The 27,828-nt window shown below is 45.1% G+C and overlaps 3 protein-coding genes across 7 annotated transcripts in view; 2 read left to right on the top strand and 1 right to left on the bottom strand.

The window, feature by feature from the left end:
* LOC144676464 (uncharacterized) overlaps positions 1 to 22,253 on the top strand; it is a 54,374-nt gene extending 32,121 nt beyond the window's left edge. For 2 of the 5 annotated variants that reach the window (XM_078536879.1, XM_078536880.1), the window contains exon 2: positions 20,567 to 22,253. In XM_078536879.1, the coding sequence (XP_078393005.1) occupies positions 21,175 to 21,555 (381 nt within the window). In that variant the 5' untranslated portion in view covers positions 20,567 to 21,174 and the 3' untranslated portion in view covers positions 21,556 to 22,253. Of the gene's footprint in view, positions 1 to 11,393; positions 11,560 to 19,867; positions 20,019 to 20,566 lie in introns of those variants that run through there. The other 3 variants (XM_078536881.1, XM_078536878.1, XM_078536877.1) reach the window with 3 other exon arrangements.
* LOC144676461 (uncharacterized) lies at positions 615 to 27,828 on the bottom strand. Its single transcript, XM_078536875.1, has 3 exons — positions 26,012 to 27,828; positions 15,372 to 15,378; positions 615 to 1,757 (listed from the first exon to the last, which is right to left on the bottom strand). Exons 1-3 carry the CDS (start codon positions 27,043 to 27,045, stop codon positions 615 to 617), a joined length of 2,184 nt encoding a protein of 727 aa, XP_078393001.1. The 5' UTR covers positions 27,046 to 27,828.
* Positions 10,927 to 14,402, top strand: LOC144676465 (uncharacterized). The gene is made up of 3 exons (XM_078536882.1): positions 10,927 to 11,118; positions 13,563 to 13,649; positions 13,770 to 14,402. The coding sequence occupies exons 1-3, from the start codon at positions 10,927 to 10,929 to the stop codon at positions 14,247 to 14,249; spliced, it is 759 nt and encodes a 252-aa protein (XP_078393008.1). The 3' UTR covers positions 14,250 to 14,402.

Below are 27,828 nucleotides of genomic sequence, written 5' to 3'. Positions count from 1 at the left end.
CTCAGCCACAGAAAATAACCCCAGCTTATCCAATCTTTCCTCATAGTTGAATTTCTTCAATCCTGTAAATCATAAATCTCCTCTGTACCCTCTCTGGTGTGAGAATATCCTTCCTGTAATGCAGTGTCAGAGCTGTACTCAGTACTCTAGCTGTGCTCTAACTAGTGTTTTGCACGATTCCAGCATAATCTCCCTGCTTGTATATTCTAGACTTCAGCCAAGAAAGGAAAATGTCCCAAATGCCTTCTTGACCACCTGATCTACCTGTCCAACCACCTTCAGGGATCTGTGGATATGCACTCCAAGGTCCCTCTGTTCCTCTACACTTCTCAGCATTAACCCATTAATTGTTCATTCCCTTGTCTTGTTTGCCCTCCCAAATTCATTATCTCACACTGCTCCAGATTGAATTTCATTTGCCATTTTCCTGTCCATCTGACCAGTCCATTGATATCTTCCTGCAGTCTAAGGCTTTCTTCCTCATTGTTAAACACATAAACAACTTCAGGATCACCTGCAAACTTCTTACTCATGATCCCCACATTTAAGTCTAAATGATTGCTATAAACCACAAAACTGTGGAGCCCCACTGGAAACAGGCATCCAGACATGATTCAGCACTGGATGTGATTAACAGCAGCAATAACAGCAGAATCCAACCCCCACTGTCGCATGTGAACTTGCTGGCATCTCAGCAGGTTGTTTGACTGAGCGAATCCCTTCCCACACACGGAGCAGGTGAACGGCCTCTCCCCTGTGTGAACACGCTGGTGTGTCAGCAGATTCTGTTTACTTTTAAATCTCTTTTCACAGTCAGAACATTTAAAAGGTCTCTGATCAGTGTGAACAAGCTGGTGTGTAGTGAGATGGGATGACTGAGTGAATCTGTTCCTGCACAAGGGGCAAGTGTATGGTCTCTCCCCAGAATGAAATCGCTGATGCTTCAGAAGGTTGGATGAATCAATGAATTCCTGCCCATACTCAGAGCAGGTGAACGGCCTCTCCCCAGTGTGAACTCGATGGTGTCTCACCAGGTGGGCTAACCGAGTGAATCCCTTCCCACAGATAGAGCAGGTGAATGGCCTCTCCCCAGTGTGAATGTGTTGATGTTTCAGAAGATCCTTTTTGCTTTTAAATTTTTTCTCACAGTCAGAACAATGGAACGGTCTCTGATCAGTGTGAACAAATTGGTGTGTCAGAAGGTGGGATGAACAAGTGAATCCCTTCCCACACACGGAGCAGGTGAATGGTCTCTCCCCAGTCAGAGTGCGTTGGTGGTTCAGTAAATCCTTTTTACTTTTAAAGCTCTTCTCACAGTCAGAACATTTAAAAGGTCTCTTATCAGTGTGAACAAGTTGGTGTGTCAGGAGGTGGGATGACTGAGTGAATCTCTTCCCACACACTGCACAGGTGAATGGCCTCTCCCCAGTGTGAGAGCGTTGGTATATCAGTAGATCCTTTCTGCTTTTAAAGCTCTTCTCACAGTCAGAACATTTAAATGGTCTTTGATCAGAGTGAACCTGCTGGTGAGTCCGGAGGGTTGATAATGCATTAAATCCCTTCCCGCATTCAAGGCAGGTGAATGGCCTGCCACCAGTATGAACATGCTGGTGTGTGTGGAGGCTGGATGACTGAGTGAATCCTTTTCCACACACAGAGCAGGTGAACGGCCTCTCCCCAGTGTGAATACGTCGATGAGTTTCCAACTCAGATGGGTAATTGAATCCCTTCCCACAGTCCCCACATTTCCATGGTTTCTCCATGGTGTGGGTGTCCTTGTTTCTCTCCAGGTTTGACAATCAGTTGAAGCCTCATCCACACACAGAACACGTGTACAGTCTCTCCCTGCTGTGAATGGTGCACTTTTTTTTCAGGCTGGTTAAAACTCTTTCCAATCATTGCACTGGAACACTCTCACTCATGTGTGTATGTCTCAGTGCTATTCCAGTCACAACGTTGTTTAAAATCTTTCCTTACAGACAGACATTTCTTCTTCCAAATTCAAAGGCCGATGATATTCAGGTTCTGATGAATCGAGTGACTCTATCAGATCTTGACATGATGTTTGGTTTGAATTTCCCATCTGCAAATCCAACCCTCTGAATGCCCTGTAAAAGGAGTTTACATTAAAATACTCAGAATATTCAAAAAGCAAAGGCCATTCTGTCCAACGACTACGCTGGTTTTTATACACCACATGCTTCTCCTCCCATTCCATGCACCTCATCTCATCCTTTCAGCTTATCTTTCTATTCCCATTTCCCTCACGTACTCATCTAATTTCCTTTCAAAATTATCTCAATGGTTTCCTATGAGTTTCACATTGTAATCACTCTCAAGAAATTTCAAGTGAAAACATTCTCTCCATATCTACCGCGTCCAACCCATTGATCATTGTGAAGACCTCTATCAACTCACTGCTAACTCTTCCATTTTCTAAAGGAAAAAGAAAGCTCCACCCTTTTCAATCTTTCATAACAGAAATATTTGTTCTGGTTTACAAAACTCATCACTGTCAATCCAGGATAGAAATTGAGAAGAGACAAACATCTCTCTTGGTTTTAGTTTGCTGGGTGTAAATCCTCCCCTTCTAACCCCCTGTAAAAGGAGTTTCCAAAATCCATCCCTGTCAGTCTAGGATAGAAATGAACACCATTCTCTCCTCCTGCTGTCAGGGACAGGGATTACTGCGCATGCGTACTGCTGCACATTGACCCTAGAAAGATGGCGGCCGTTCATTCGGGCCTGTGACCGGAGGAGGTCGGCAGCTTTGCTCGATTTGGTGCAAACGCGGATCCGGCAGCTTCTCATTCGGGTTTAGAGGCCGATACCTAGCGTTTATGAAGCATCCAGTCCATTCTCCGGCTCCATTCCTCTCCTCAGTTACGCTGTTTCTCACCTTGTCCCCCCATCCTTCCTCCTTCAACTCCCGCAAGACCCAGTCTTCAGTCACAACGACATTGCGCCTGCGCGCAGGGCGCCAGCCTGATGGATGATCAGGTGGCACCCTTCCTTCATTTCGATTGGTTGGAGGACCACCAGATAGTCCCGCTCAGTCTTCCAGTCCCGCCCACTCTTCCTATTGGTCCGGAGCTGCCGTTAATCACCCGGGCATTGTGACGGTTTCAAACGCTGAGAGCGGCCACAGACTCAAGCCTGACTTGATGACTCTTGGCAGCATTTTCTGTTCGGGAATTAGAGCTAGAGATGGAGTGTCTACGGAGAGGGAAACAGAGTAAATGTTTCAGGTCGCTAAATTTTTATCCAAGCTGGAAGAATTTAGAGATTTAGTTGTTTTCCAGCATGTACGGAGTCAGGGAAATGAGAAGGGGAAAGGAGAAAAGAACAAACGGTCTTGTGATAGGATGGAAGGCTGGAGTGATTAAATGACAAAGCGGATGATGCAAGGCAACACTGGGTGATAAGGAGACAAGTAAATAAACTAATGGGACAACTGAAGAGACAAAAGACAGGTCCAGATGAGATATGAATGATAACAGCAGAACAATTACAAGCACCTACTGTCTGAAAAAATGGGAGTGGTGGTTATGATCCAAAATTGTTGAAATTAATGTTGAGTCCAGAAGGTTGCAAAGTGTCTAATCAATGATGAGCACTGTTCCTCGAGTTTCCTTTGAGATTTATTGGAACAGTGCAGGAGGCTGAGGACAGAGAGGTCAGAACTGAAGTGAGGCAGAGAACTAAAATAGTAAATGATCAGAAGCTCAGTATCACGTTTGCAAACTGAATGGTGATGTTCCACAAAGCAGTCACTCAATTTAATTTAATCTCCTCAGTGTAGGAGAGATGGCATCATGAGTAATGAAAACACGATGCTAAATTGCAACAAGTACAAGGAAATCACTGCGCCACCGGAAAGCGTATTGAGAGCTGGGAATGTAGGAAGGGAGGAGATGAAAGGGTGGGTGCAGCATCTGCTGTGCTCACACGGAAATGATACAAAATGATGTTCATAAGAAGACCAGAAATAGGAGCAGCAGGAGAACGTATGGCCACTACACCATTAAATGCTCTTCCTCCTTAACTCCACTTCTCCTCCCTATCTCCAAACCATTGATTCCCCAGTATCTAAACGTTCATGGATTTGCATCTGGAATATATTCAAGACAGAGAATAATTTGCAAGTGCTCCTGATCACTGCTCGGCAATCATATTAACTGAACTTTAGTCTGGCCTAGTGTCACAGCACTGAAATCTTGTCTTTCTCTGACATGTTATTCTTAATGTCATAATTGACAGATTAAGAGTAAAACAGCCACCGTTTCACTGTAAGGAGAAGAGACAACTTTGTAATTACTCCAGTCTGGCTCATTAGATCTGGTTATTCCATCCCATTTTATATTCATCTCATGGGAAAATGAGTAAAATACTGAAACATACGCGCTTTTGGGGACAATGGTGAGTTTGCTGCTCAGATTAGCTTAGGTCTCCATATTATAAGATAGAACTAAAAGGACTGGAGAAGATGCAAGAAAAAAATACTAGAATGATGCCAGAACTGGCAGGTGACACCCATTAAGAAAGACGGGACAGGCTGTAAATGTTTTCTCTAGAAAAGAGAATGAAGGATGACCTGATCCTTTAAGACTATGAAAGGGTTTGACAGGGTAGACAAGTGGCAGATGTTTCCACTTGCAGACAGAATGAGAATAAATATTATTTAGTCGCTAATAAATTTAATATGCAATTCCAGAGCAACATTTTAAACCAGAGATTAAAAACAGAAAACATTGGAAATACTCAGCAGATCTGTGGATGGAAACAGAAGATTAATATTTAAATCTGTGCACAGATGCAGTCCAGTTCTGATGAAAGATCATGGGCCTGAAATGTAAACTGTTTCTCTCTTCACAAATGCTACCAGAATTGCTGAGTATTTCCAAAATTTTCTGTTTTTAATTAAGATTTGAAGCATCCACAGTATTTTGCTTTTCTTTAACTGGAAAATGCTGAAATGAACTCCATGTGACATCAAGAAAGAGCTAAAGACACTGGATACTGCAAAGGCTATGGGCCCAAACAATATTCCAGCAATAGTACTAAAGACTTGTGCTCCAGAACGTTCCACGTCCCTAGCCAAGCTGTTCCAGTACAGCTACAACACTGGCATCCATCTGGCAATGAGGAAAATTCCCCAGGTATTTCCTGTACACAAAATGCCGGACAAATCGAACCCATCCAATTACTGCCCCATCAGTCTCCGGCCCCAATAATCTGGTCATTGACGCCCAGTTTGGGTTCCGCCAGGGCCACTCAGCTCCTGACCACATTACAGCCCTGGTTCAATCAATGCCAAAAGAGCTGAACTCCTGAGGTGAGGTGAGAGTGACTGCCCTTGACAGCACGGCCGCATTTGACCGAGTGTGGTATTAGGTAGCCCTGGTGAAACTGGAGTCAATGGGAATCAGGGAAACCTCTCTGCTGGTTGGAGGCATACCTAGCACAAAGGAAGATGGTTATGGTTGTTGGAGGTCAGTCATCTTAGCTCCAGGACATCACTGCCGATTGGGCCTCGGACACTACCTCAATTGCTACATCAATGACCTTCCTTCCATCACAAGGTCAGAAATGGGGAGGTTCACTGATGACTGCACAGTGTTCAGCATCATTTGCGACTCCTCAGATATTGAAGCAGTCAATGTTCAAATGGAGAAAGACCTGGACAATATCCAAGCTTGATTGACAAGTGGGAAGTAACATTTGCAACACAAGTGCTAGGCAATTACCATCTCCAACAAGAGAGAATCTAACCATCACCCCTTTACATTCAATGGCATTACCATTGCTGAATCCCCCACTATCAACATCCTGGGGGTTACCATTGACCAGGAACTGAACAAGATTAGCCATATAAATACTGTGGCTACAAGAGCAGGTCAGAGGCTAGGAATCCTGTGGCAATAACTCACCTCCTGACTTCATCATCTACAAGACACAAGTCAGGAGTGTGATGGAATACTCTCCACTTGCCTGGATTAGTGCAGCTCCCACAACACTCAAGAAGCTCAACGCCATCCAGGACAAAGCAGCCCACTTGACTGGCACCCCATCCACAAACATTCACTCCCTCCACCACTGACGCACAGTAGCAGAAGTGTGTACCATCTACAAGATGCACTGCAAGAACTCACCTTAGACAGCACCTTCTAAACTCAAGACCACTACCATCTAAAAGGGCAAGGACAGCAGATCCCTGGGAAACACCACCACCTGGAACTTCCCATCCAAGCCACTCACCATCCTGACTTGGAAATATACTGCCGTTCCTTTGCTGTCGCTGGGTCAAAATCCTGGAACTCCCTCCCTAACAGCACTGTGGGTGTACCTACACCACATGGACTGCAGTGGTTCAAGAAGCTAGATTACCACCACCTTCTCAAGGGCAATTAGGGATGGACAATAAATGCTGGCCTAGCCAGCGACGCCCACATCCCTTGAATGAATTTTAAAAAAGATTGTGAAACTAACCACCAGAAGGATTTGTGATTCCCGCCTGAGCTGGAAATTCTTAGATAAAACCTCACCGTGCAAAGATAATTTGAAAGCTGAATGTGGAAAAGGATTTACTCAGTCATCCCACTTACTGACGCAACAGCACGTTCACATTTGAGGGAGGAGAATCAGACTCATTGTGTGTGCAAAGGCATTCACTCAATTTGCCCCCTGGTTAACACTCCAACTTTAGAAACCCAACACTTTTGATCTACGACTAGTCCATTCTTATTCGGGAGGGATAGTTTAACCCTTATGTCTATGGAAAAAAAATCACTTGTTCACCCCACCTACTGAGACTCCAGTGAGTCCACATCTAACTGTAGGGGTTTGTTCTGCTGTTAATCACACCCAGGACAGAACTATGGTGGAAGACACGTGCTCTTTAGTTGCTGTATCAATTGATTTAGTAAATTTGTAACTTGGACAAATGGCTCCAATTGTAATCGGAATTCTGATCGCAAATCACAATGTTCTACTAAAAAAAATGTATGATCACAATGGCGTCGCTCTGACCCAGCATTCACTGCGGGTAAGAATGTGCCCTATCCACACGACCGGCGCGCCTTGCGCAGGCGCAGTTTCCCGCTGAGAGTAGAGCATGCGCAGTGCAGACTGTCAATGGCGCTGCAAGGAACGGGGAAGAAACAATCGAGTGCAGTTGAGTAATGGAGTCGGTGGGTGAGCGGGGAGGATTAGAGCCAGCGGAATGGGCGGGGGGGCTTCATAAATACTACGCGGAGGCTTCGAACCCCGAGTAAAAAGTTACCGGTCCCGCATTAGCACCGAAAGGTCTATGAGCTGCGGGGCGCCTTCCGTTCACAGGCCCGGTACAGCAGGGCGCATGCGCTGTGATCCTGGATTAGGAGACAGGCAAAGAGTGGGTTGCCACCTTCCAGGATTGGACTGGAGTTTCCAGGAGCTGAAGCTCAATCTCCAGGACATTGCTGTGTGCAGCACTGGAGAAATATCTTAAGGGCATTAAAAAGATTGTTTTAATTTGTAATTTTCTTTGAATGTTTCTCTTTATTAAAATATTGAAAGTGGGACAAATCATCATCCAATTGCGTCACGAGACATTTTGCTTTCCAATTGGCCTGAGAAGGCAGTGTGTCACAAGGAAGGATGTGTTGGCCGACTCATGGCTGGAGCATAGGGACAAGTCATGTGATGGAACCTCCATTTAATCAGAGTTGGCAACCCTAGAGGAGAGAATATTGTGAATTTCTGTCCTAGACTGACAGTGATGGTTTCTGTAAACTTTACAGGGCACTGGAATTGGAGGATTGATAGACGGGAAACTCAAACTAAACATCACAACAAGATCTGACAGATTCACTCGATTCATCAGAAACTGAATATCAGCAGAATCTGAATGTGGAAGGTTTGTCTGTTCTGTTTGTGGGAGAAAATTTCAGATATCAATGTGACTGGAAAAACACCAGGAGGGAGTGTAGCACAGTTTTACCTGAGTGATATCCAAACTCCAAGGGTTAAATTACAGAAGAAGATTACACAAAAGAGTCATTATGGCACAGAGGAAGCCATTTAGCCCATTGAGTCCATGCCAGTTTTCTGGAGCAATCCAGTCGTCCCATTCCCCTGCCCCTGCTCTATCCCCGTATCCTTGCAGGTTTATTTCCCTCGCGTGTCTGTCCAATTTCCTTTTGAGATCATTCATCATATCCGTTTCCACCTCCTTTCGTAGGCAGTAAACTCCAGGTCATTACCACTCACTGTGTAACAACATTCTTCATCACATTTCCCGTACCTTTTACCCAAAGCCTTAAATCTGTGTCCCCGAGTCCTTGTACAATCAGCTGATGGGAACAGCTTTTCTTTGTCCACCTTATCTAAACCTGCCAGAACCTTGTGCACCTCAATCAAATCCCACCTCAACCTCCTTTGCAGGAACTATTCTGGTAAACCTCCTCTGCACCTTCTCAAGGACCTTCACATCCTTGCTAACGTCTGGTGACCAGAAGATACTCAAATTGGAGCCTAACCAGTGCTTTGTAAAGATTCAGCATAGCTTCCTGTTTTTGTTCTCAATGTCACTATTTATGTAGCTCAAGATCCAATCGGCTTTGCTAACTTCTCTCTTAATACATCCTGTCACCTTCAGAGATCAAAGCACATGAACCCCGGGTCCCTCTGTCCATGCACACTCTTTAGAACTGAGCCATGAATTATATCTTCCCTCTCCCTATTCCTTCTGCTAAAATCCAGCACCGCACCTCACTATGAGCATTGTAATCCCGGGAATTTAGAAGATGAAGAGGTGATTTGATCAAAGTTTTTGGGATATTAATTGGAACTGACCGGGTTGATAGAGAGAAACTATATTCACTGGTTGGGGAATCTAGGACCAGTGGGCGGAGACTAAACATAGAATCAGGTTCCAGCACCTTTTCAGGTAGAGCGTTCCTGATCCTGACAACTCTCTGTTGGTGCAGAAACTACTGAACTCGATGCTGAGTCTGGAAGGTTGTAAAGTGACGAATCGAAAGATGAGCTGCTGTTCCTCAAACTCCCCTTGAGCTTCATTGGAACAGTTCAGGAGGCCAAGGACACAGAGGTCAGAGTGGGAGTGGGGTGGAGAAGTTAAATGATAAGTGACCAGAACTTCAGGGTCCAGCATGCACTTAACATGGTCAAATCCTTCATAAAATCCTGGCAGTATAACATCCAATTTCCTTTTGAAATGATTAATCGTCTCCACTTCCACCACCCTCGTGGGCTGAGTTCCAGGTTATTATTGTAGAAACATGCTCTCAGAGGCTTTTTAGTCAAACAAATTAAGCTTTATTTAGACAAGAGCTTGTGTGGCTGCTTGTATCCAGCCAGCCCCTCCTGCAACCACTTCCTAGGAAACTCCTCCCCTAGAATTTATACCCCCGCACTAGCTACACATTGGTTGAACAAATCACGTGACCCTACTTGCTGTGAAAAACGTTCTTCCTCATATCCCCTCTTGCATCTCTTGCCCAAAACCTGTATCCTTGTACCATCAGCTAATGGAAAAGGATTTCCTTTGTCTATCTTATTCTAAACCTTTCATAATCTTGTACACCGCTATCAAATCTCCCCTCAATCCCCCAGCTCCAAAGAGAACAACCCCAGCTTCTCCAGCCAAACCTTGTAGCTAAAATCCCTCATCCCTCGAACCATTCTGGTAAATCTCCTCTGCACCTTATCAAGGCCCCTCACATTCTTCCTAAAGACTGGGGACCAGAACTGGATGCAATATTCTAGTTGTGACCTAACCAAAACTCTATAACATAAGAACTAGGAGCAGGAATAGGCAATTCGGCCCCTCGAGCCTGCCCAGCCATTCAATACGATCACGGCTGATCTCATTTCGGCCTCAACTCCAATTTCTCGCCTTCTCCCCATAACCTTTCAACCCATTACTAATTAAAAATCTATCTCCTCAAAATTATTCAGTGTCCCGGTATCCCCTGCACTCTGGAATAGTGAATTCCATAGATTCACGACCCTTTGAGAAAAGTAATTCCTCCTCATCTCTGATTTAAATCTACCACACCTTAGCCTCAAACTATGGCCTCTTTTTCTAGAATGCCCCACAAGGGGAAACATCCGCTCCACGTCTACTTTGTCTATCCCCTTTAGCATCTTATATACCTCAATTAGATCTCCTCTCATCCTTCTAAACTCTAGCGAGTATAGGCCTAAACTGCTCAATCTCTCCTCATAAGACAAGCCCCACATCTCTGGAATCAATCTAGTGAACCTCCTCCGAACCGCCTCCAGTGCAACTAAATCCTTCCTCAAGTAAGGGGACCAAAACTGTGCACAGTACTCCAGGTGCGGTCTCACCAAAGCCTTGTACAGTTGCAACAACACTTCCCTATTTTTATACTCTTCCTTTTGCAAAAAATGCCAAAATTCCATTTGCCTTCCTTATAAATGCCAAAATAATGCCTCTGTTTTTATACTCAGTACCTCTATTTATGAAGCCGAAGGCCCCATATGCTTCACTGACTACCCCTCAATCTGTCCTGCCATAAGAAATTGATCCCACAAATGGTTTAATCATCACCCATACTCAGAAAGCCGATATAATGATACAAGATTTAAAATAATTCCTGTAATATTTGCCCTGAACCCCAATACACCCGTCCCCAAGGTTATATCATCCCATCTTCAAGCACCTTGATGTTCAGATGATAAGGGAATTATCCGGGGATTTCAGAAGTCAGAACGCAGGGAGAGAGATGGGTGGACTATGACCACCAGTAGCCAAGACCCCGGCGTTAAGGCAGTTTTGCAAAACTCTGCAATCGTTCCTGTGATAGTGACACCAGTAAAAAGGGTGGAGGGAAGAGAGGGATCAGTGACTGGGCTGGAATAGGGGCCACGGCTGGCACGGCCGCTGGGAAGCACTTAGACATGGAGAATATGTGGGAACAGGACGAGGCTGTGAGGCAGCAATGGACAGGAATCTTCAGTAAAAGAAATAAAAGGCAGAGAGATGAAATCCTGGAACAACAAGAAGGAGTGAAATCCAGAAAAGAGATGGTGGACGGACTGATCGAGAGAAAGGGAACGGTCAGTAAGATCATTCAGCAGAATAAGATTGAGGTGAAAAGTCAGAACATGTCTAAAGCTGTTCCCTGTGTGATGTAAAGAGGGTTTTTATTGGATCAGATACAACAAGGCCAGGAGGACATTGAAAAACAATACATAGTCCAACATTAGACAGTCCAAAGGGCCTGGAGAGGGAGGGTTAATAAACCTCGGGAGTCACAGGGCCGGGAGGATATTGAGAAACAATAGAGAGCCCAAAGGGTCTGGAAGGGGAGGGTTAATAATCCCAGGGCGTCACAGGCTGCACAAACTTCGAGTGTGAGCCCAGGCCCATTTTAAAACAGTGAACAAATAAATCCCTGATTTTACTGAGACTCTTTTCCATGTCCCAGCTCCTGTAAATACTGACTGGAAAGGGAACAGAATCTCAGGAGGCTCCACTCAGCTGGCTGCTCATGAGGAAGTGATCTCCGATCAGATTAATGTGCTTCTGCTGTGAGTATTTAATAAAGTGTCTGAACCTCTCATTGTGCTTCCTGTCCAATATCCCCCTCATTCATGGATCTTCTGTTTTACCAACTGGGGGAAAAAAGATTGCCTAAGGCAAAAGCAAAAAACTGCGCATGCTGGAAATCTGAAACAAAAACAGAAATTGCTGGAAAAGCTCAACAGGTCTAACAGCATCTGTGGAGAGACAAACAGAGTTAACGTTTCGAGTCCATATGACCCTTCTTCAGAGCTGGTGTTGAAAAAAATTGTCTGTTCGCTGATTGGCCTCAATGGTGGCAGGATTACTCAGAATGCCTCATGGGTCAGAAAGCCCCCTATCGATGAGAACAGGAACCCAGAGCGACTGCGTGGGGGCCGGGCTGTGCTCAGAGCATGCTCAGTGCGGCTGGTGGAGACGGACTGGGGTGGAACAGGCAGCTGAGGAGGCTGGAGGAGATTGTGGATGCACGGGAGGAATTGGAGCCAGGTGTGGGTCAGAATTAGATGATCTCAGATAATCCTGGAAGGCTGAAGGGCTGGAGACGACCACGACCGTCAGGGAACACAGGGGATGATGGTGAACAAGACTTGGTACAAGTAAGGACATGAGCTGCTGAGTTTTGGGTGACCTCCAGTTTCTATGGAGTTGAATCTGGGAGGCCGACAAGAAGCACAGTCAAATCGTTCAGTTTAGAGGGAACAAAGGAATGGATGAGTTTCAGCAGCAGATGAACTGAGGCAGGAACACAGTTGGGCGATTTTACTGAGGTGGAAATGGCTGGTTTTAGTGATTTGTAGTCAGAAGCTCAGCTTGGGCTAAAATATGACAACAAGATTGTGAACAGTCTGGTTCAGCCTCAGAGAGCTGCAAGAGGGATGGAGTCAGTGGTTAGGGAGTGGAGTTTGTAGCAGGGACTGAAAACAATGGCTTTCATCTTCCCAACATTTAAATGGAGGAAATTTCTGCTCATCCAGTACTGCATGTCAGACAAGTCAGGACAGTGTGTGAGCTGGAGGTGATGGTGTTCATTGACACCTGTTACCTTCGTCCTTCTAGGTCGTGGGACGTTGAGGGCTTGGGATATTCTGCCAAAGTTCTGGTTGAGCTGAAGATGTATTAAACACATCTTCACCCCCTGCATCTCCCACCTCTCTCTTTCCTCCCATGGAGGCAGAGTCTTGTGTAGACCCAGACCAGGTGACAGGTTCCATTCCCTGAAGGACATTAGTGAACCAGTTGGGTTTTTATGACAATCCAGCATTATGGTCACTTTTGCCTCGTGCCAGCCCCACAAATTACCAGATTCATTCAGCTCAACCTGCCTTTGTGATTTTGTGGGTTCTCTCTCACTCCCTTTTTTCTGTTTTAAATCAGTTTCACAGGGGATTAGAAGGAGAGGATTTGCAGTCAGGAAACAGAAACAAAACATCACAGCAGAATCTGACAGTCGCCCGATTTATCGTAACCTGAATATCATTTGATTTTGAACGTGGAAGGAAAAAGCACCATTCACAGTGGAGAGAAATCGTACACGTGTCCTGCGTGTGGACGAGGTTTCAACCGATCATCTGGCCTGTCAAGACACAAGCACAGCCACATCCGGGAGAAACCATGGAAATGTGGGGACTGTGGGAAGGGATTCAGATTCCCATCTGAGCTGGAAGGGCATCGGCGCAGTCACACTGGGGAGAGGTCGTTCACCTGCTCAAATTGTGGGAAGGGATTTACTCTTTCAGCCCACCTGCTGAGCCACCAGCGAGTTCACAGTGAAGAGAGACCTTTTAAATGCCCAGACTGCAGGAAGTGCTATAAAAGTTCCTGAGAGCTGATGTCCCATCAATGTGTTCACACTGACAAGAGACCATTTAAGTGCTCTAAATGCGGGACTGGGTTCAGGGGATCATCCCAACTCACTGTACACCAGCGAATTCACACTGGGGAGAGGCCATTCATCTGTCTCCAGTGTGGGAATGGATTCACTCAGTCATCCCACCTGCTGAGACACCAGCAAGTTCACACGGGGGAAAGACTGTTCACCTGCTCTGAGTGTGGGAAGGGATTCACTGAGTCACACAGCCTGCTAACACACCAGCAAGTTCACACTGGGGAGAGGCCATTCACCTGCCCCCAGTGTGGGAAGGGATTCACTCAGTTATCTAGCCTCCTGAGACACCAGCAAATTCACACTGGGGAGAGGCCATTCATCTGCCCTCAGTGTGGGAAGAGATTCACTACCTCATCCCACCTGCTGAGACACCAGCGAGTTCACACTGGGGAGAAGCCATTCACCTGCCCCCAGTGTGGGAAGGGATTCACTCAGTTATCCACCCTGCTGAGACACCAGCAAATTCACACTGGGGAGAGGCCATTCATCTGCCCTCAGTGTGGGAAGAGATTCACTACCTCATCCAACCTGCTGGCACACCAACGAATTCACACTGGGGAGAAGCCATTCACCTGCCCCCAGTGTGGGAAGGCATTTAGTCATTCACCCCACCTGCTGACACACCAACGAGTTCACACTGGGGAGAAGCCATTCACCTGCCCCCATTGTGGGAAGGGATTCACTACCTCATCCAACCTGCTGGCACACCAGCGAGTTCACACTGGGGAGAGACCATTCACTTGCCTCCAGTGTGGGAAGGGATTCACTACCTCATCCAACCTGCTGAGACACCAGCAAGTTCACAAGTAACTAAAGTGCTGGGAATTTGCTATTAATCACATCCAGGACTGAACCATGTTCCCTGGGATCTGTTTCTGCTGATGTTAATAAACTACAGACCACTTAGAGGGGCTAATATTCTGGATAAATGTCACATAAATTAGTTTTGTGCTAAAGACACAATGTGTTGAATCTTTTTAATATCTCTAACACAAGTTACTTCATTTTGAAGTGCTCTCCCTCTCCCCTAGCCTCCATCCTCACCCCCAGCAACCGGTGTGAGGATCTCATGGAGCTCCTTTGTCACTAAGATTGAGATAATCCGATCAGCTGCCTCTGCTGCTTCCCTCCCTTCCACTCGCCCTCCCTAAAGTTCCCCATTACCCGAGCCTTGAACTCTCATCTTTCTGTAGTTTCTCTCCCATCTCCCCTCAGGCCCTCTCAGAGCTCATCTTGTCCATGAAACCCACCTCCTTCATCAACCCTGTTGCAACTAAACTACTGATCACTCAACTTCCCCATGTTCACTGACTATGATAACAGTTTTCTCTCTCAGGTACTGTCCCTCTCTCCTTCAAATCTGCCATCATTATACCCTTCTCAAAAAACAAATCTTTGTCCCCACTGTCTTTCCAAACTACTGCCCCATCTCCAGTCTCTCTTTCCTCTCCAAAGTCCTTGTTGTCACCTCCCAAATCCCTGCCCATCTTTCCCAGAACTCCATGTCTGAATCCCTCCAATCATGTTTTTGCCCCTGTCACAGTACTGAAACAGCTCTTATCCAAGTCACAAATGACATCCTATGTGACTGTGACTAAGATAAACTCTCCCTTCTCGTCCTCGACCTGTCTGCAGCCTTTGACAAGGTTGACCACATCATTCTGCACCTTCGCCTCTCCCCTGTCGTCCAGCTGGGTGGGGCTGCTCTCTCCTAGTTCCATTCTTCTCTATCTAATCATCGCCAGAGAATCACTTGCAATGTCTTCCCTTTCCACTCACAGAGTCACCTCTGGTGTCCCCAAAGGATCCAGACTTGGTCTCCTCTTATTTTTCATTAACCTGTTCCAAACAGTGACATCATCTGAAAACACTGTCACTTATCACATTTACACTGACAGCTCCCAGCTCTGCTTCACCACCACCTCTCTCGACTTCTCCACTCTTGGTAAATTATCAGACTGTTTGGCGGATGTGCAGAAAATTTCCTCCAATTAAATATTGGGAAGACTGAAGTCATTGTTTGAATGGTTGTTAGAAGCAAATTCAGTCGTAACTTTCAAAAGTGATTTGGATTTTAAATTAATACGGAAAGATTTGGAAGGCAATCGGAAAAGAGCAGGGGAGTGGGACAGATTGGTAACGTTTTCAGGCACAGTGGGCTGAATGGCCACCATCCATGCTCTATGATTCTATCATATGTTTATTATGAATCATTATATTATTATAGATGATAGAATCTCCTAATAGTACAGCAGAGAAGGAGGCCGGTTGGCCTATCAAATCTGTGCTGACAAATTCGACGAGCTATCCAGTTAGTCCCACTCCCCCATTCTTTACTCATCCCTGCATCATTTCTCCTTCAAATATTTATCCAGTTCCTTTTTGAAGTTTACTCTTGAACCTGTATCCATCAGATAGTGAATTCCAAATTCTCACCAGTTGTTGCTGAAAAGGTTTCATCGTGATGCTAGCGTAAAAGCAAAATATTGCGGATGCTGGATATCTGAAATAAGAACAGAAAATACTGGGAAAACTCAGCAGGTCTGACACCACCTGTGGAGAGAGAAACAGAGTTAACATTTCAATTCCGTATGACTCTCCTTCATTGCACAATACCAAATCTAGGATAGCCTGTTCCCTAATCAGTTCCTCGACATTCTGGCCTAAAAACTATCTTGTACATTCCAGGAATTCATCTGCCAGAGTATTTTTGCTAATTTGGCTTGCCCAGTCTATATGCAGCTTAAAGTCACCCATGATTACCGTAGCACCCTTGTTACATACATCTCTAATTTCCTGTTTAACACTGTCACCTACCTTATCGCTACTGTTTGGAGGCTGATAGACAACCCCCACGAATGTTTCCTGCCCTTTGTTTCTTCTTAGCTCCACCCAGACAGATTCTAGGTCTAGATTTTCTAAGCCAATATCCTCTCTCACTACTGCACCAATTTCATCCTTAACTAACAATGTCACACCACCTCCTTTTCCTTTTTGCCTGTCTGTCCTAAATATCGAGTACCCTTGGATATTCAGTTCCCAGCCTTGGTCACCCTGCAGCCATGTCTCCATAATCACAATCATATTGTACCCGTTCACATCTATTTGCACTGTTAATTCATCTACCTTATTGCAAATGCTCCATGCATCCATATACAGTGCCTTTCGACTTGTCTTTTTAACATTTTTTATACATCTCTTTTTGTACTATGGTCCTATTTGCTGCTAGCCCTTGTTTCCTCTGCCTTCCACTTTTGCTTTCTACTTTTCTATCTTTCATTCCTATCTTTGTTTCCCTCTCTTGTGTCTCCTCACTCAGTTTCCCTTTCCCTTGCCAGTCTAGTTTAAACCCTCCCCCACATTACTAGCAAATACCACTGCGAGGATACTGGTTCTGCAACCCATCCAGCTTTTACATGTCCCATCATCCCCAGAGTCAGTCCCCATGCCTCAGGAATCTAAATCCCTCCCTCCTACACCATCTCCCCAGCCATGTATTCATCTGGTCTATTCTCCAACTCCTGATCTCACTAGCACATGGTACTGGGAGTAATCCTGTGATTACTACCTTTGAGGTCCTGTTTTTTAATTTATTTCCTAGCTCCCTATATTCTGCTTTCAGGCCCTCATCCCTCTTTTTACTTATGTTGTTGGTACCGATATGGACCATGACCTCTGCCTAATCTATGATATAGTAATATATCATATATTAACTATATATATATAATATTTTTTAAAGTTCATTCACGGGATGTGGGCTTCACTGGCTGGGCCAGCATTTATTCCCCATAGCTAGTTGCCCTTGAGAAGGTGGTGGTGAGCTGCCTTCTTGAACCACTGCAGGTACACCCACAGTGCTGTTAAGAAGGGAGCTCCAGGATTTTGATCCAGCAACTGAAGGAATGGCGATATATTTCCAAGTCAGGATGGTGAGTGGTTTGGAGGGGAACTTCCAGGGGGTGGTGTTCCCATCTATCTGCTGCCCTTGTCCTTCGAGATGGCTGCGGTCGTGGGTTTGGAAGGTGCTGTCAAAGGAGCCTTGGTGAGTTCCTGCAGTGCATCTTGTAGATGGTACACACAGCTGCTACTGTTTGTCGGTGGTGGAGGGAGTGAATGTTTGTGGATGGGTGCCAATCAAGCGGATGCCCTGGATGGTGTCAAGCTTCTTGAGTGTTGTTGGAGCTGCACTCATCCAGGCAAGTGGAGAATATTCCATCACACTCCTGTCTTGTGCTTTGCAGATGGTGGACAGGTTTTGGAGAGTCAGGAGGTGAGTTACTTGCGGCAGGATCTCCAGCCTCTGACCTGCTCTTGGAGCCATAGTATTTACATGGCTGGTCCAGTTCTGTTTCTGCTCAATGGTAACACCCAGGATATTGATAGTGGGGGACTCAGTGAAGGTAATGCCACTGAATGTCAAGGGGTGATGGGTAGATTCTTACTTGTTGGAGATGGTCATTGCCTGGCACTTGTGTCTTGCGAACGTTACTTGCCACCTGTCAGTACAAGCCTGGATATTGTCCAGATCTTGCTGCATTTAGACATGCACTGCTTCAGTAGCTGAGGAGTCGCGAATGGTGCTGAACATTGTGCAATCACCAGTGAACATCCCCATTTCTGACCATATGATGGGAGGAAGGACATTGATGAAACAGCCTGAAGATGGTTGGGTCTAGGACACTACCCTGAGGAATTCCTGCCATGATGTCGTAGAAATGAGATGATTGACCCCCAACAGCCACAACCATCTTCCTTTGTGCTAGGTATGAATGCAACCAGTGTAGAGTTTCCCCCCTTATTCCCATTGACTCCAGTGTTGCCAGGGCTCCTTGATGCCACACTTGGTCAAATGCTGCCTGGATGTCAAGGGCAGTCACTCTCAACGCACCTCAGGAGTGCAGCTCTTTTGTCCATGTTTGAACCACGGCTGTAATGAGGTCAGGGGCTGAGTGACCCTGGCGGAACCCACGCTTAGCATTAGTGAGCAGGTTATTTCTTAGCAAGTGCTACTTGATACAGAAACAGGCCCAATCTCAATGTGGTGATGAACATTTTCATTCACCAATTAAGCTTTGAGCGACACTGTTACAATCGATAATTTTCCATGTGCCAGAATGTGCCCCATCAATGACTACAGGAGCGTGGTGTGATTACTCAGCACTCGGTTGCACTCTGAGCATGTGCAGTACAAGTGATGGACGTGGAACATGCTGATCAGGAGCTGGTTGGAGATGACACTGAATTACAGAAAATATCAAGTCCAGAAACAGTGAATTCTGTTCAACTGACCTGTGCTGGTGTTTATGTTTCGCACAAGATACATTCCATTTCGTCTATCTGATGTCTGCTTTTCAGCATATCTTTCCTTACAGAGATACCAGCACTGAATTAAAAGCAAAATACTATGGGAACTGGAAATCTGAAATAAAAACGGAAAGTGATGGAAAAACTCAGCAGGTTGTTTCCACCAGTTTGTACCAGTCTTGATCTTTGTAAATTTCAACATCGACCTTTTTCCAATCTGCAATTGGAGGTGGAGGTGGGGGTGAATTGCACAGATTGCATCATGGAGGAAGGCCCAGACATTCTGGTATGTACATACTTTAAGTACCTATTGTGTGTATTGCGCTGTCATGAAAATATGCATTTCATCATATTGATGTGATACATTGTAAAGGTAGGTTAATTTTGGGGTTTGGACTAGTTTCTCTGTGTGGATTTGTTTGGGGGAGGGGATTTAATGGAATTGGAGACAGCTGGTCTGGAGCTTTTGAATGATCAAAAGGGAAGCTAGGTTTGAAATGCTAAATACATAAACCTGGCTGAAGTTTTAGAATGCGAGGTGCAAGGACCAATTGCATTTTTAGATATATTAGATTAGTTTGAACTTCAAAGAGACGATAAGATGTTACATCTAGCCATAGGAAGCTAAGTAAAACAGTGTTTATTTTTCCCAAAGGTTACTGTTAATATAAGTACTATGAAAGATTTATGATATAAGAAAAGTAAATTTGCAGACATATTGGGACATTGGAATTTACATTAAGAGAGAAACATGTATGAAGGAGAGGGAAGGCATTCTGAGATCTAACACAAGTATGAAAAGCCTCCGGCCTCTATGCATTAAGTTGCTGTCTGCAGGAACTGAAGCTAAGAAAACTCACTTTGAATATCATTCACGCATCTCAAGATAAAATACAAATTGCAAAACAGTACTGGCAGCTGTTTCAGGTTTATTTCTGTGACTTGAGCAGCTCAGCATTTACCATCCACTGTGCCAACAGCGCCCCGGGTCCCGATCTCGATTGGGAAGCCGATGCATTGAATTTTGTGTTCCCAAGTCAAGCTATCAATGGCGGATTATTTACCCAGAACAAACCGCGTTGCAGAAAGTCCCCTATCAATGACTACAGGAGTCCAGTGCGCAGGTGCAGTGTGGGTGTGCGCTCTGAGCATGCTCAGTGTCAGTCATGGTGACAGAGTGAGGAGGAGCGGACGGTTCGGGAGGCGGGAGGAGATTGTGAGCACAGGGTAGGAATGGAAACCGCGGCTGGATTGGGAACTGGAGCAACTTCTGGGGTAGGCCCCAGGCCCCGTGTTTACCCCGCGGTGACAGGCCCGGGGGGAGGGAGCGATGGAGCCGGCGGCTGGACGGGGAGGATTTCGAAACACTTTGTGGATCCGCAAACCCTGAGGAATAATTGTCAGCTCCTGGTTTGCAGCTGCGGGGCTTCTCCCTCCCGGGAACAGGCCCAGGTTAACGGCCGCCATCCTGGGTCAGCGAGTGGAGGATGGTTCACATCAGAGGATGGGGGAGGGGGGACAAGAAATAAGAGGTTACACTTTGGGCTCAAATCAATGAGGATCTGATCTGTGTTTGGGAAACTGTTAACAAATGGCCCCTTGTAAAACATGATCTCCAGTTGTAGAATTTAATCAAAGGATACAGAGAATTATCCAACACTTTATTTAGATTTCAGCCCAGGGAGGGGGGAGAGTGTGTGGGACGGGGATTTGCAGCTTTGGGGGAACAAGAGAGGAAAAAATGTTCCATAGGAACTAAAATTAACTGTTCTTAATTTCTATGCCGTGCTTACAATGAGGACTTTTGAAATTTCTGCTTACAGGGGCATCAGAAGGGAGAATTTATAGACTGGTAACTCAAACAAAACATCACATCAAGATCTAACAGAGTCACTTGATTCATCAGGAGCAGAATATCACCAGCCTTTGAATGTGGAAGGAGAAATGTTTGCCTGTTCTGACTGTAGAAAAAAAAAATCACTCATCTATATGACTGGAAAAGCACTGAGACACATTCACACCGGTGAGAGTGTTCCAGTGCACTGACTGTGCAAAGAGCTTTAGCTAGTTACACAACCTGAAAAAAAAATTACAGCATTTACAGTGGGATGTTGTGAATTCCACGTACACATGTTTTCTGTGTGTGTGTGTGTGTCTATGTGTGTGTGGACAAGCATTCAACTGATCATCCAATCTGGAGAGACACAAGGGCACCGGCACCACGGAGAAACCGTGGAAATGTGGGGGCTGTGGAACTGGATTCATTTCCCCATCCCAGCTGGAAATTCATTTACGTATTCACACTGGGGAGAGGCCGTTCACCTGCACCGATTGTGGGAAGGGTTTCAAGCAGTTATCAAATCTTCTGACACACCAGCGTGCTCACAGTGGCGTGAGGCCGTTCAGCTGTTCCGTGTGTGGGAAGGGATTCATGAGTTCATCTAACCTGGGGACCCACCAGCGAGTTCAGACTGGGGAGAGGCCGTTCACCTGCTCTGTGTGTGGGAAAGGCTTCACTCAGTCATCTGCTCTGCTGACACATCAACTTGTTCACAGTGATCAGAGATTGTTTAAATGCTCTGACTGTGAGAAGAGTTTCAAAGGACCAATAAATCTGCTGAAACACCAGCGAGTTCACACTGGGGAGAGGCCATTCACCTGCTGTGTGTGTGGGAAGAGATTCACTCGGTCGCACAACCTGCACAGACACCAGCGAGTTCACACTGGGGAGAGGCCAATCAACTGCCCCATCTGTGGGAAGGGATTCACTTTTTCATCTAACTTGATGAGACACCAGAAGTTTCACATATGACAACAGGGGTTGGATTCTGCTGTTATTGCTGTTGTGAATCACATCCAGGTTTGAACTAGGTTCATTCTGATAACTGGGGTTGGATTTTCACTTTCTGATGGGGGTGGGAACCGGGACTTGTGCGATTTGAAAATTACTTTCCCAGTCGGAGGCACTGGATCCGCTGCCTCTGAGACAGTTTGTAATTTTCAAAGTGCCGGTGGAGGGGAGGAAACAGACAACCCACTCACCACCAATTAACGGCCCCTTAATCTCATTAAAGAACTTGTTAAGGAGCCTGTCTGGAACAGAATGGGATTTTCAGTCTTTTCTTCTGGATTCTAAATTGATTTATGGGGTACAGGTTGTTTGCAATAAATCCCCAATTGTGAATGAAATCATCAGGTTCTACTGGACTGAACATCCGGTTGGAATGAACACTTTAAATCGTCATTTTAAAAAGATTTATTAACCATTAAAATGTGGAAAGGTCACAAGTTAGAAAGATAAAAATCAAGTTTCAATTAACAGTAAGAGGAGAATGTTTAACTTTAACAATTAAACGGACTTCTCACAACATTCCTCGGTTGATCAGGCTGAAGACGTGAAGTGAGGATAACCCTCCGTCATTCGATACACAGATAACATGCTAACAAAATGGCTTCTCGAAATCTTCATTTCTCCACTTAAAAGATGCTGTAAGCCCACCTTAGCCAAGTTATTGGAAATGGCTAATTGGTCTGTGGTTTGTCAATAATGTGACAAGAGTTAACTCCATTGGTTTTAGCTAATTTGCCACATTGTCTTAAACATGGAACACTGCCTTCCTTTAAGCTATGTCTCTCATCTTGATGTTTTTTCAGGAGCCCATTCATTAAGACAGACTCAACAATCAAGGACAGTGTGTGTTCCCAATAGGGAGCAAGTCCAAGGCTTATCCCATTCCTTTCCCAAATGTTACAGCCTTTAATTCTCTCATAAGAAATGCTAATGGAGGAATATTGAGATAACATGAAGCGACTTCTAAGCAACTACCAATCATCTGTTGCCCATCAGTCACTGCTTCGTAATACTGTTTTGGGAAAGTTTGTTGGAAAAGGTTAAAATCATCAAAATGGCTTCTCATCTCAGTGTTAGCAGAAAATTGTGTTTTGACATTGTTAGCTTATTACAATGAATATGACATGAAATGAACCTGAAAATGGTTGGGCTACACTAAAATCTAGTACCCAGGCTTACTTACAGGATGAAGTCAGACAGCTTGCTGCATGTTAGTGCACAGCTGTTGGAGTTACCATCGGTTGAAAGGAAGTTAATTTTCATCTGGTTTTTGTTTGTAGAATTTGAAGGATAGACTTGTTCTAGTTTGAGCACTGTACCTCAGCAAAGCAGCAGCAAACCCCAAAATGGCTGCCTTCTGCCTTTGCTGCTGGCATCAGACAGGAAGCTCCCTGCCCCCGGAGGCACTTGATGCCTCGGTTTGGATGCTGAGCTCACCTTCTGCCAAAACAGCTTATTTACATTTAAAAATAGTGCTGCAAGAGCGATGCAGTTCAGGTGCAGAGTGCGGACCCGGAATTGATCCAGTGTCAGGTTCCCAACCCTCTTTGAAAATCCAGCTCCTGAGGGTTTTATTCCTCCCGATGTTAATAATCCCTGTGACAGGGCTGGAGTTTAATATTCTGGTTAAATGTCAAATAAATCACTTTGGCGTCAAACACACAGTGTGTGGAGTATTTGTTTACTCCAGGATAAGAGGAGACTAATTGAAATCCTGTTCTCGACTGTTCCATTTCTGGGCCTTTTCTCTTCTGTTAAAGAAAATTTTTTATTTCTGCAGAGCCTTTCATGACATCAGGATGTCCAAAGCATTTTACAGCCAATGAAATTCCTTTGAAGTGTAGACAATGTTGGAATGTAGGAAATACAGCAGCTAATTTATGCACAGCAAGATCCCATAGACAACAAATTAATAATACCCAGATAATCTGTTTCAGCGATGTTGATTGAGGGATTAATATTGACCAAGACTCCTGGGAGAAACCCCGGCTCTTTGAAATAGTGTCAATGGATCTCTTACACCCGTCCATTCTGTCTCAGTGCCATCTATGACAGTCTGTTTCTGACAGTGCAGTGCTCCCTCAGTGGAATGTCAGCCTGAATTTTATGCTCATCTTTCTGGATGTGGATTTGAACCCAAACCTCCTGACTCAGACATGAAAATGCACCACTGAGCCATGACTAACACATCGTCACTCTGAATTATTTCAGGACCTAAACCTTTGGTTACTCTCATGGACAAGTCCCAGCTCCCCATACCTTCCAAAGTGTCTCTCCCAGCCTTGGTAGCAAACATCTCACTTCTCTGAAAAGGAGGAAGAGAGAAAATGGGGAACTAGAGATCAGTCAGTCTAACATCAGTAATTGACAAAATGTAGGAATCTATCGTGAGGGATGTGGTAACAGGGCATTTAGAAAATCATTAACTGATTGAGCAGAGCCAATATGGATTTATGAAAGGGAGATCATGTTTGACAAATCTGTTCAGAGCTTTTTGAAAATGTAATAAGTAAGGAGGATAATGAGGGTATCAGAAGATGTTGTGTATTTGGATTTTCAAAAAGCATTTGATAAGGGGCCACACAAGAGGTCATTACACAAAATTCGGTCTGGTGTTTGGGGGGTATCTGAGCATGGACTGAGGAATGGTTAATGGTCAGAAAATAGAGAGTGGGAATAAACAGGACATTTTTAGGTTGGCAGGCTGTGACTAGCAGGTACCACAAGGATCAGTTGTTGTGCCTCAGCCATTTACAATCAATACCAATGACTTAGATGAGGAGACTGAGTGTAATATATCCAGGTTTTCTGACGATACAACGTTGGGTGGGAAAGTAAGTGTTGAGGAGGACACAAAAAGGCTGCAGAGGGATATAGACAGGTTCGGTAAGAACGTGGCAAATGGAATACAACATGGTGAAGTGTGAAGTTATCCACTTTGGTAGGAAAAATATAAGAAAGAATATTTTTCGAATGGTGAGAGACTGGGAAATATTTACATTCCGAGGGACCTGGCTGTTCTTGTACGTGAATCACAGAAAGTTAACATGCAGGTACAGCAAGCAAATGGTAAATGGTCTGTCAGCTTTTATTACAAAGGGATTGGCGTATAAGAGTAAAGATGTCTTACTACAATTACTCAGAGCATTGGTGAGGCATCACCTGGAGTACTGTTTGCGGGTTTAGTCTCCTTACCTAAGGAAGGACACACTTGCCCTAGAGGGAGTGAAACCAATGTTCACCAGGCTAGTTCCTGGGATGAGGAGATTGTCCCATGAGGAGAGATAGAGCAGACTCGGCCTATATTGAATGGAGTTTGGAAGATTGAGCGATCTAACTGAAACACTCTTAAATGGCCTGACAGGGTAGATGCTGAGAAAATGTTTCCCATCTGGTGAATTTAGAACACGGGGATCAGTCTCAGAATAAGGGGTCGACCATTTAGGACTGAGATGAGGAGGAATTTCTTCACTCAGTTGTAAATCTTTGGAACTTTCTATCCCAGGCATCCTTGGCTCTCAGTTATATTTAAGACTGAGGTCGACAGAGTTTTGGGTACAAGGGGAATTAAGGTTTATGGGGAGTGTGGATCTAAGGTAGAAGATCAACCATGATCATATCGAATAGCAGAGCAGACTTAATGGGCCAAATGGCCTCTTCCTACTCCTATTTTTTATGTTCATTAAACCTCAGTCTGGTTCCCCTCAAGGTGCTGAGTGAGTGAATTAAATCTTTCTTCACAAATCACCCGGATACCAGACGACAAGTCAGGCCATGAACATTGTTTATTGTTTACAAATCACAGTGAAATGTGGGCACACAGACCCTTTCTAGACATGTCGAAATGTAATCAGAGTTATCCAGCAGTTCAGCACTAATGGGGAGAGCTATTTCACAAAACAAGGAACAAAGACTCCACAGGATATTCAGTAATTCACCGTAAATCAGCACGAATGGATGCTGAGTATTAATTACAGCAGGGAGCAGAGTCTGAGGTTATCAATTGGTGAGTTTATTTTCAGAGTAATTCCTTCAATATCTGACAAGTTAACAGTTTTGAACAGCCCATCTCTCAAATAGCTTGAGCCTACTTGTAATTACAAACATTCAGAGCTTACCAAGCTTCATCCTCGAGTTACAGAACAGACTTTCTCCAGTCAATATAGAGCTGCAGGGTTGCACTGTGATCTGCTCATTGTTCATCTTTAGTTCAATACAATTTGAGTGATGTACATTGAAAACGAGGTTTGCAGACATGATGATCTAGTCACATGATTGAGAGATGGCGTGGGTACACGCTAAGTCTAAACTGGGCAACTGACATTTGAGATCAACCCCAACTTTCAGAATGAATATGATTCAGTCCAGGATGTGATTAACAGCAGCAATAACAGCAGAATCCAACCCCTGTAATCACTTGTGAACTCGCTGGTGTGTCACTAGGTAGGATAAGCGTGTGAATCCCTTCCCACACTTGGAGCAGGTGAATGACTTCTCCCCAGTGTGAACTTGCTGGTGTGTCAGCAGGTTGGATGACTGAGTGAATCCCTTCCCACACTCAGAGCAGGTGAACGGCCTCTCCCCAGTGTGAATTCGCTGGTGTGCAGTGAGATGAAATGATTGCCTGAACCCAGTCCCACAGTGAGAGCATCTGAATGGTTTCTCATCAGTGTGAATACGTTGGTGGTATTGCAGATCCCCAGAACTTTTAAAGCACTTTCCACAGTCTGGACATTTAAATGGTCTCTCGTCAGTGTGAACTCGCTGGTGTCTCAGCAGGTGGGGTTTCTGAGTGAATTTCTTCCCACACTCAGAGCAGGTGAATGGCCTCTCCCCAGTGTGGGTGCGCTGGTGTGCAGTGAGATGAGATGGTTGCCTGAACCCAGTCCCACAGTGAAAGCACCTGAACGGTCTCTCATCAGTGTGAATACGTTGATGACATTGTTGATGCCCAGAACTTTTGAAGCACTTCCCACAGTCTGGACATTTAAACGGCCTCTCGTCAGTGTGAACTCGCAGGTGTTTCAGAAGGCGGGATGATGTCCTGAGCTTCTTCCCACACTGTGAGCAGCTGAATGGTGCATACGCAGTGTGAATGCGCTGGTGCTCCCTCAGTCCATGTGGGTTTTTAAAGCTCTTTTCACAGTCGGGGCATTTAAACTCTCTCTTGTCAGTGTGAACTTGCTGGTGTTCCAGCAGGTGGGATGAGCGAGTGAATCCTTTTCCACACGTGGAGCAGGTGAAAGGCCTCTCCCCAGTGTGAAGTCGCTGGTGTCTCTGAAGGCAGATTAACTGAGTGAATCCCTTCCCACACACGGAGCAGATGAACGGCCTCTCCCCAGTGTGACTGCGTCGATGAGTTTCCAGATTAGACGGGGATCTGAATCCCTTCCCACAGTCCCCACATTTCCACGGTTTCTCCCTGGTGTAAACGGTGCTTTTTGCTTCCATGTTCAAAGGCTGATGATCTTCAGGTCCTGATGAATCGATAGACTCTGGCAGATTTTGATCTGATTTTGGTTTGACCTTCCTGACTGCAAATCCTTCTCATACTCTGTAACGTGAATTCAAAACAGAAACAAAGAAATATGAAAGAGAACCCACAAAAACAGAAAGACAGATTGTGAAATTGAGCTGAACGAATCCGGTAATTTGTGGGGCTGACACGAGGAAAATGTGACCATGAAAACTGCCAGATTGTCATAAAAACCCAACTGGTTCACTAACGTCCTTCAGGGAAGGGAATCTGCCTCCCGGTCTGGGCCTACACGAGATTCTGGCCTCTATGGGAGAAGAGAGAGTGAGAGGTGGAGGAGGGGAAAAGGAGATGGATCATAGATCTGCAGCTCAACCAGAATTTTGACAGAATCTCCCAAACCCATGACCCCCACCACCTGAAAAGACAAGAGCAGCTGGTGCATGGGGAAGCCACCAGCTCCAAGACACACAGCAGCAAGTTCACACTGGGGACAGGCCGGAAACCTGCTCCATGTGTGAGAAGGGATTTAATCCATCATCCAACTGGCTGATACACCAGCGAGTTCAGCATTGACTCCAGGGGTTGGATTCTGCTGTTATTGTTGCTGTTGATCACACTCAGTACTGAACCTTGTTCATTCTGATAGTTTGGGTTTGTTTCTGCTGATGTTAAAAATCACTGTAACTGGACTGATGGTTTAATATTCTGGAAATTACTTTGTAACCTTTACTCTTCAAATAAAGTATATTTCTTCG

Source organism: Cetorhinus maximus, unplaced genomic scaffold (assembly GCF_964194155.1).
Source record: "Cetorhinus maximus unplaced genomic scaffold, sCetMax3.hap1.1 HAP1_SCAFFOLD_1625, whole genome shotgun sequence".
Classification (NCBI taxonomy): domain Eukaryota; kingdom Metazoa; phylum Chordata; class Chondrichthyes; order Lamniformes; family Cetorhinidae; genus Cetorhinus; species Cetorhinus maximus.
Note: the sequence above shows the minus strand (reverse complement) of the source record. Positions and strands in the feature narration are given on the sequence as shown.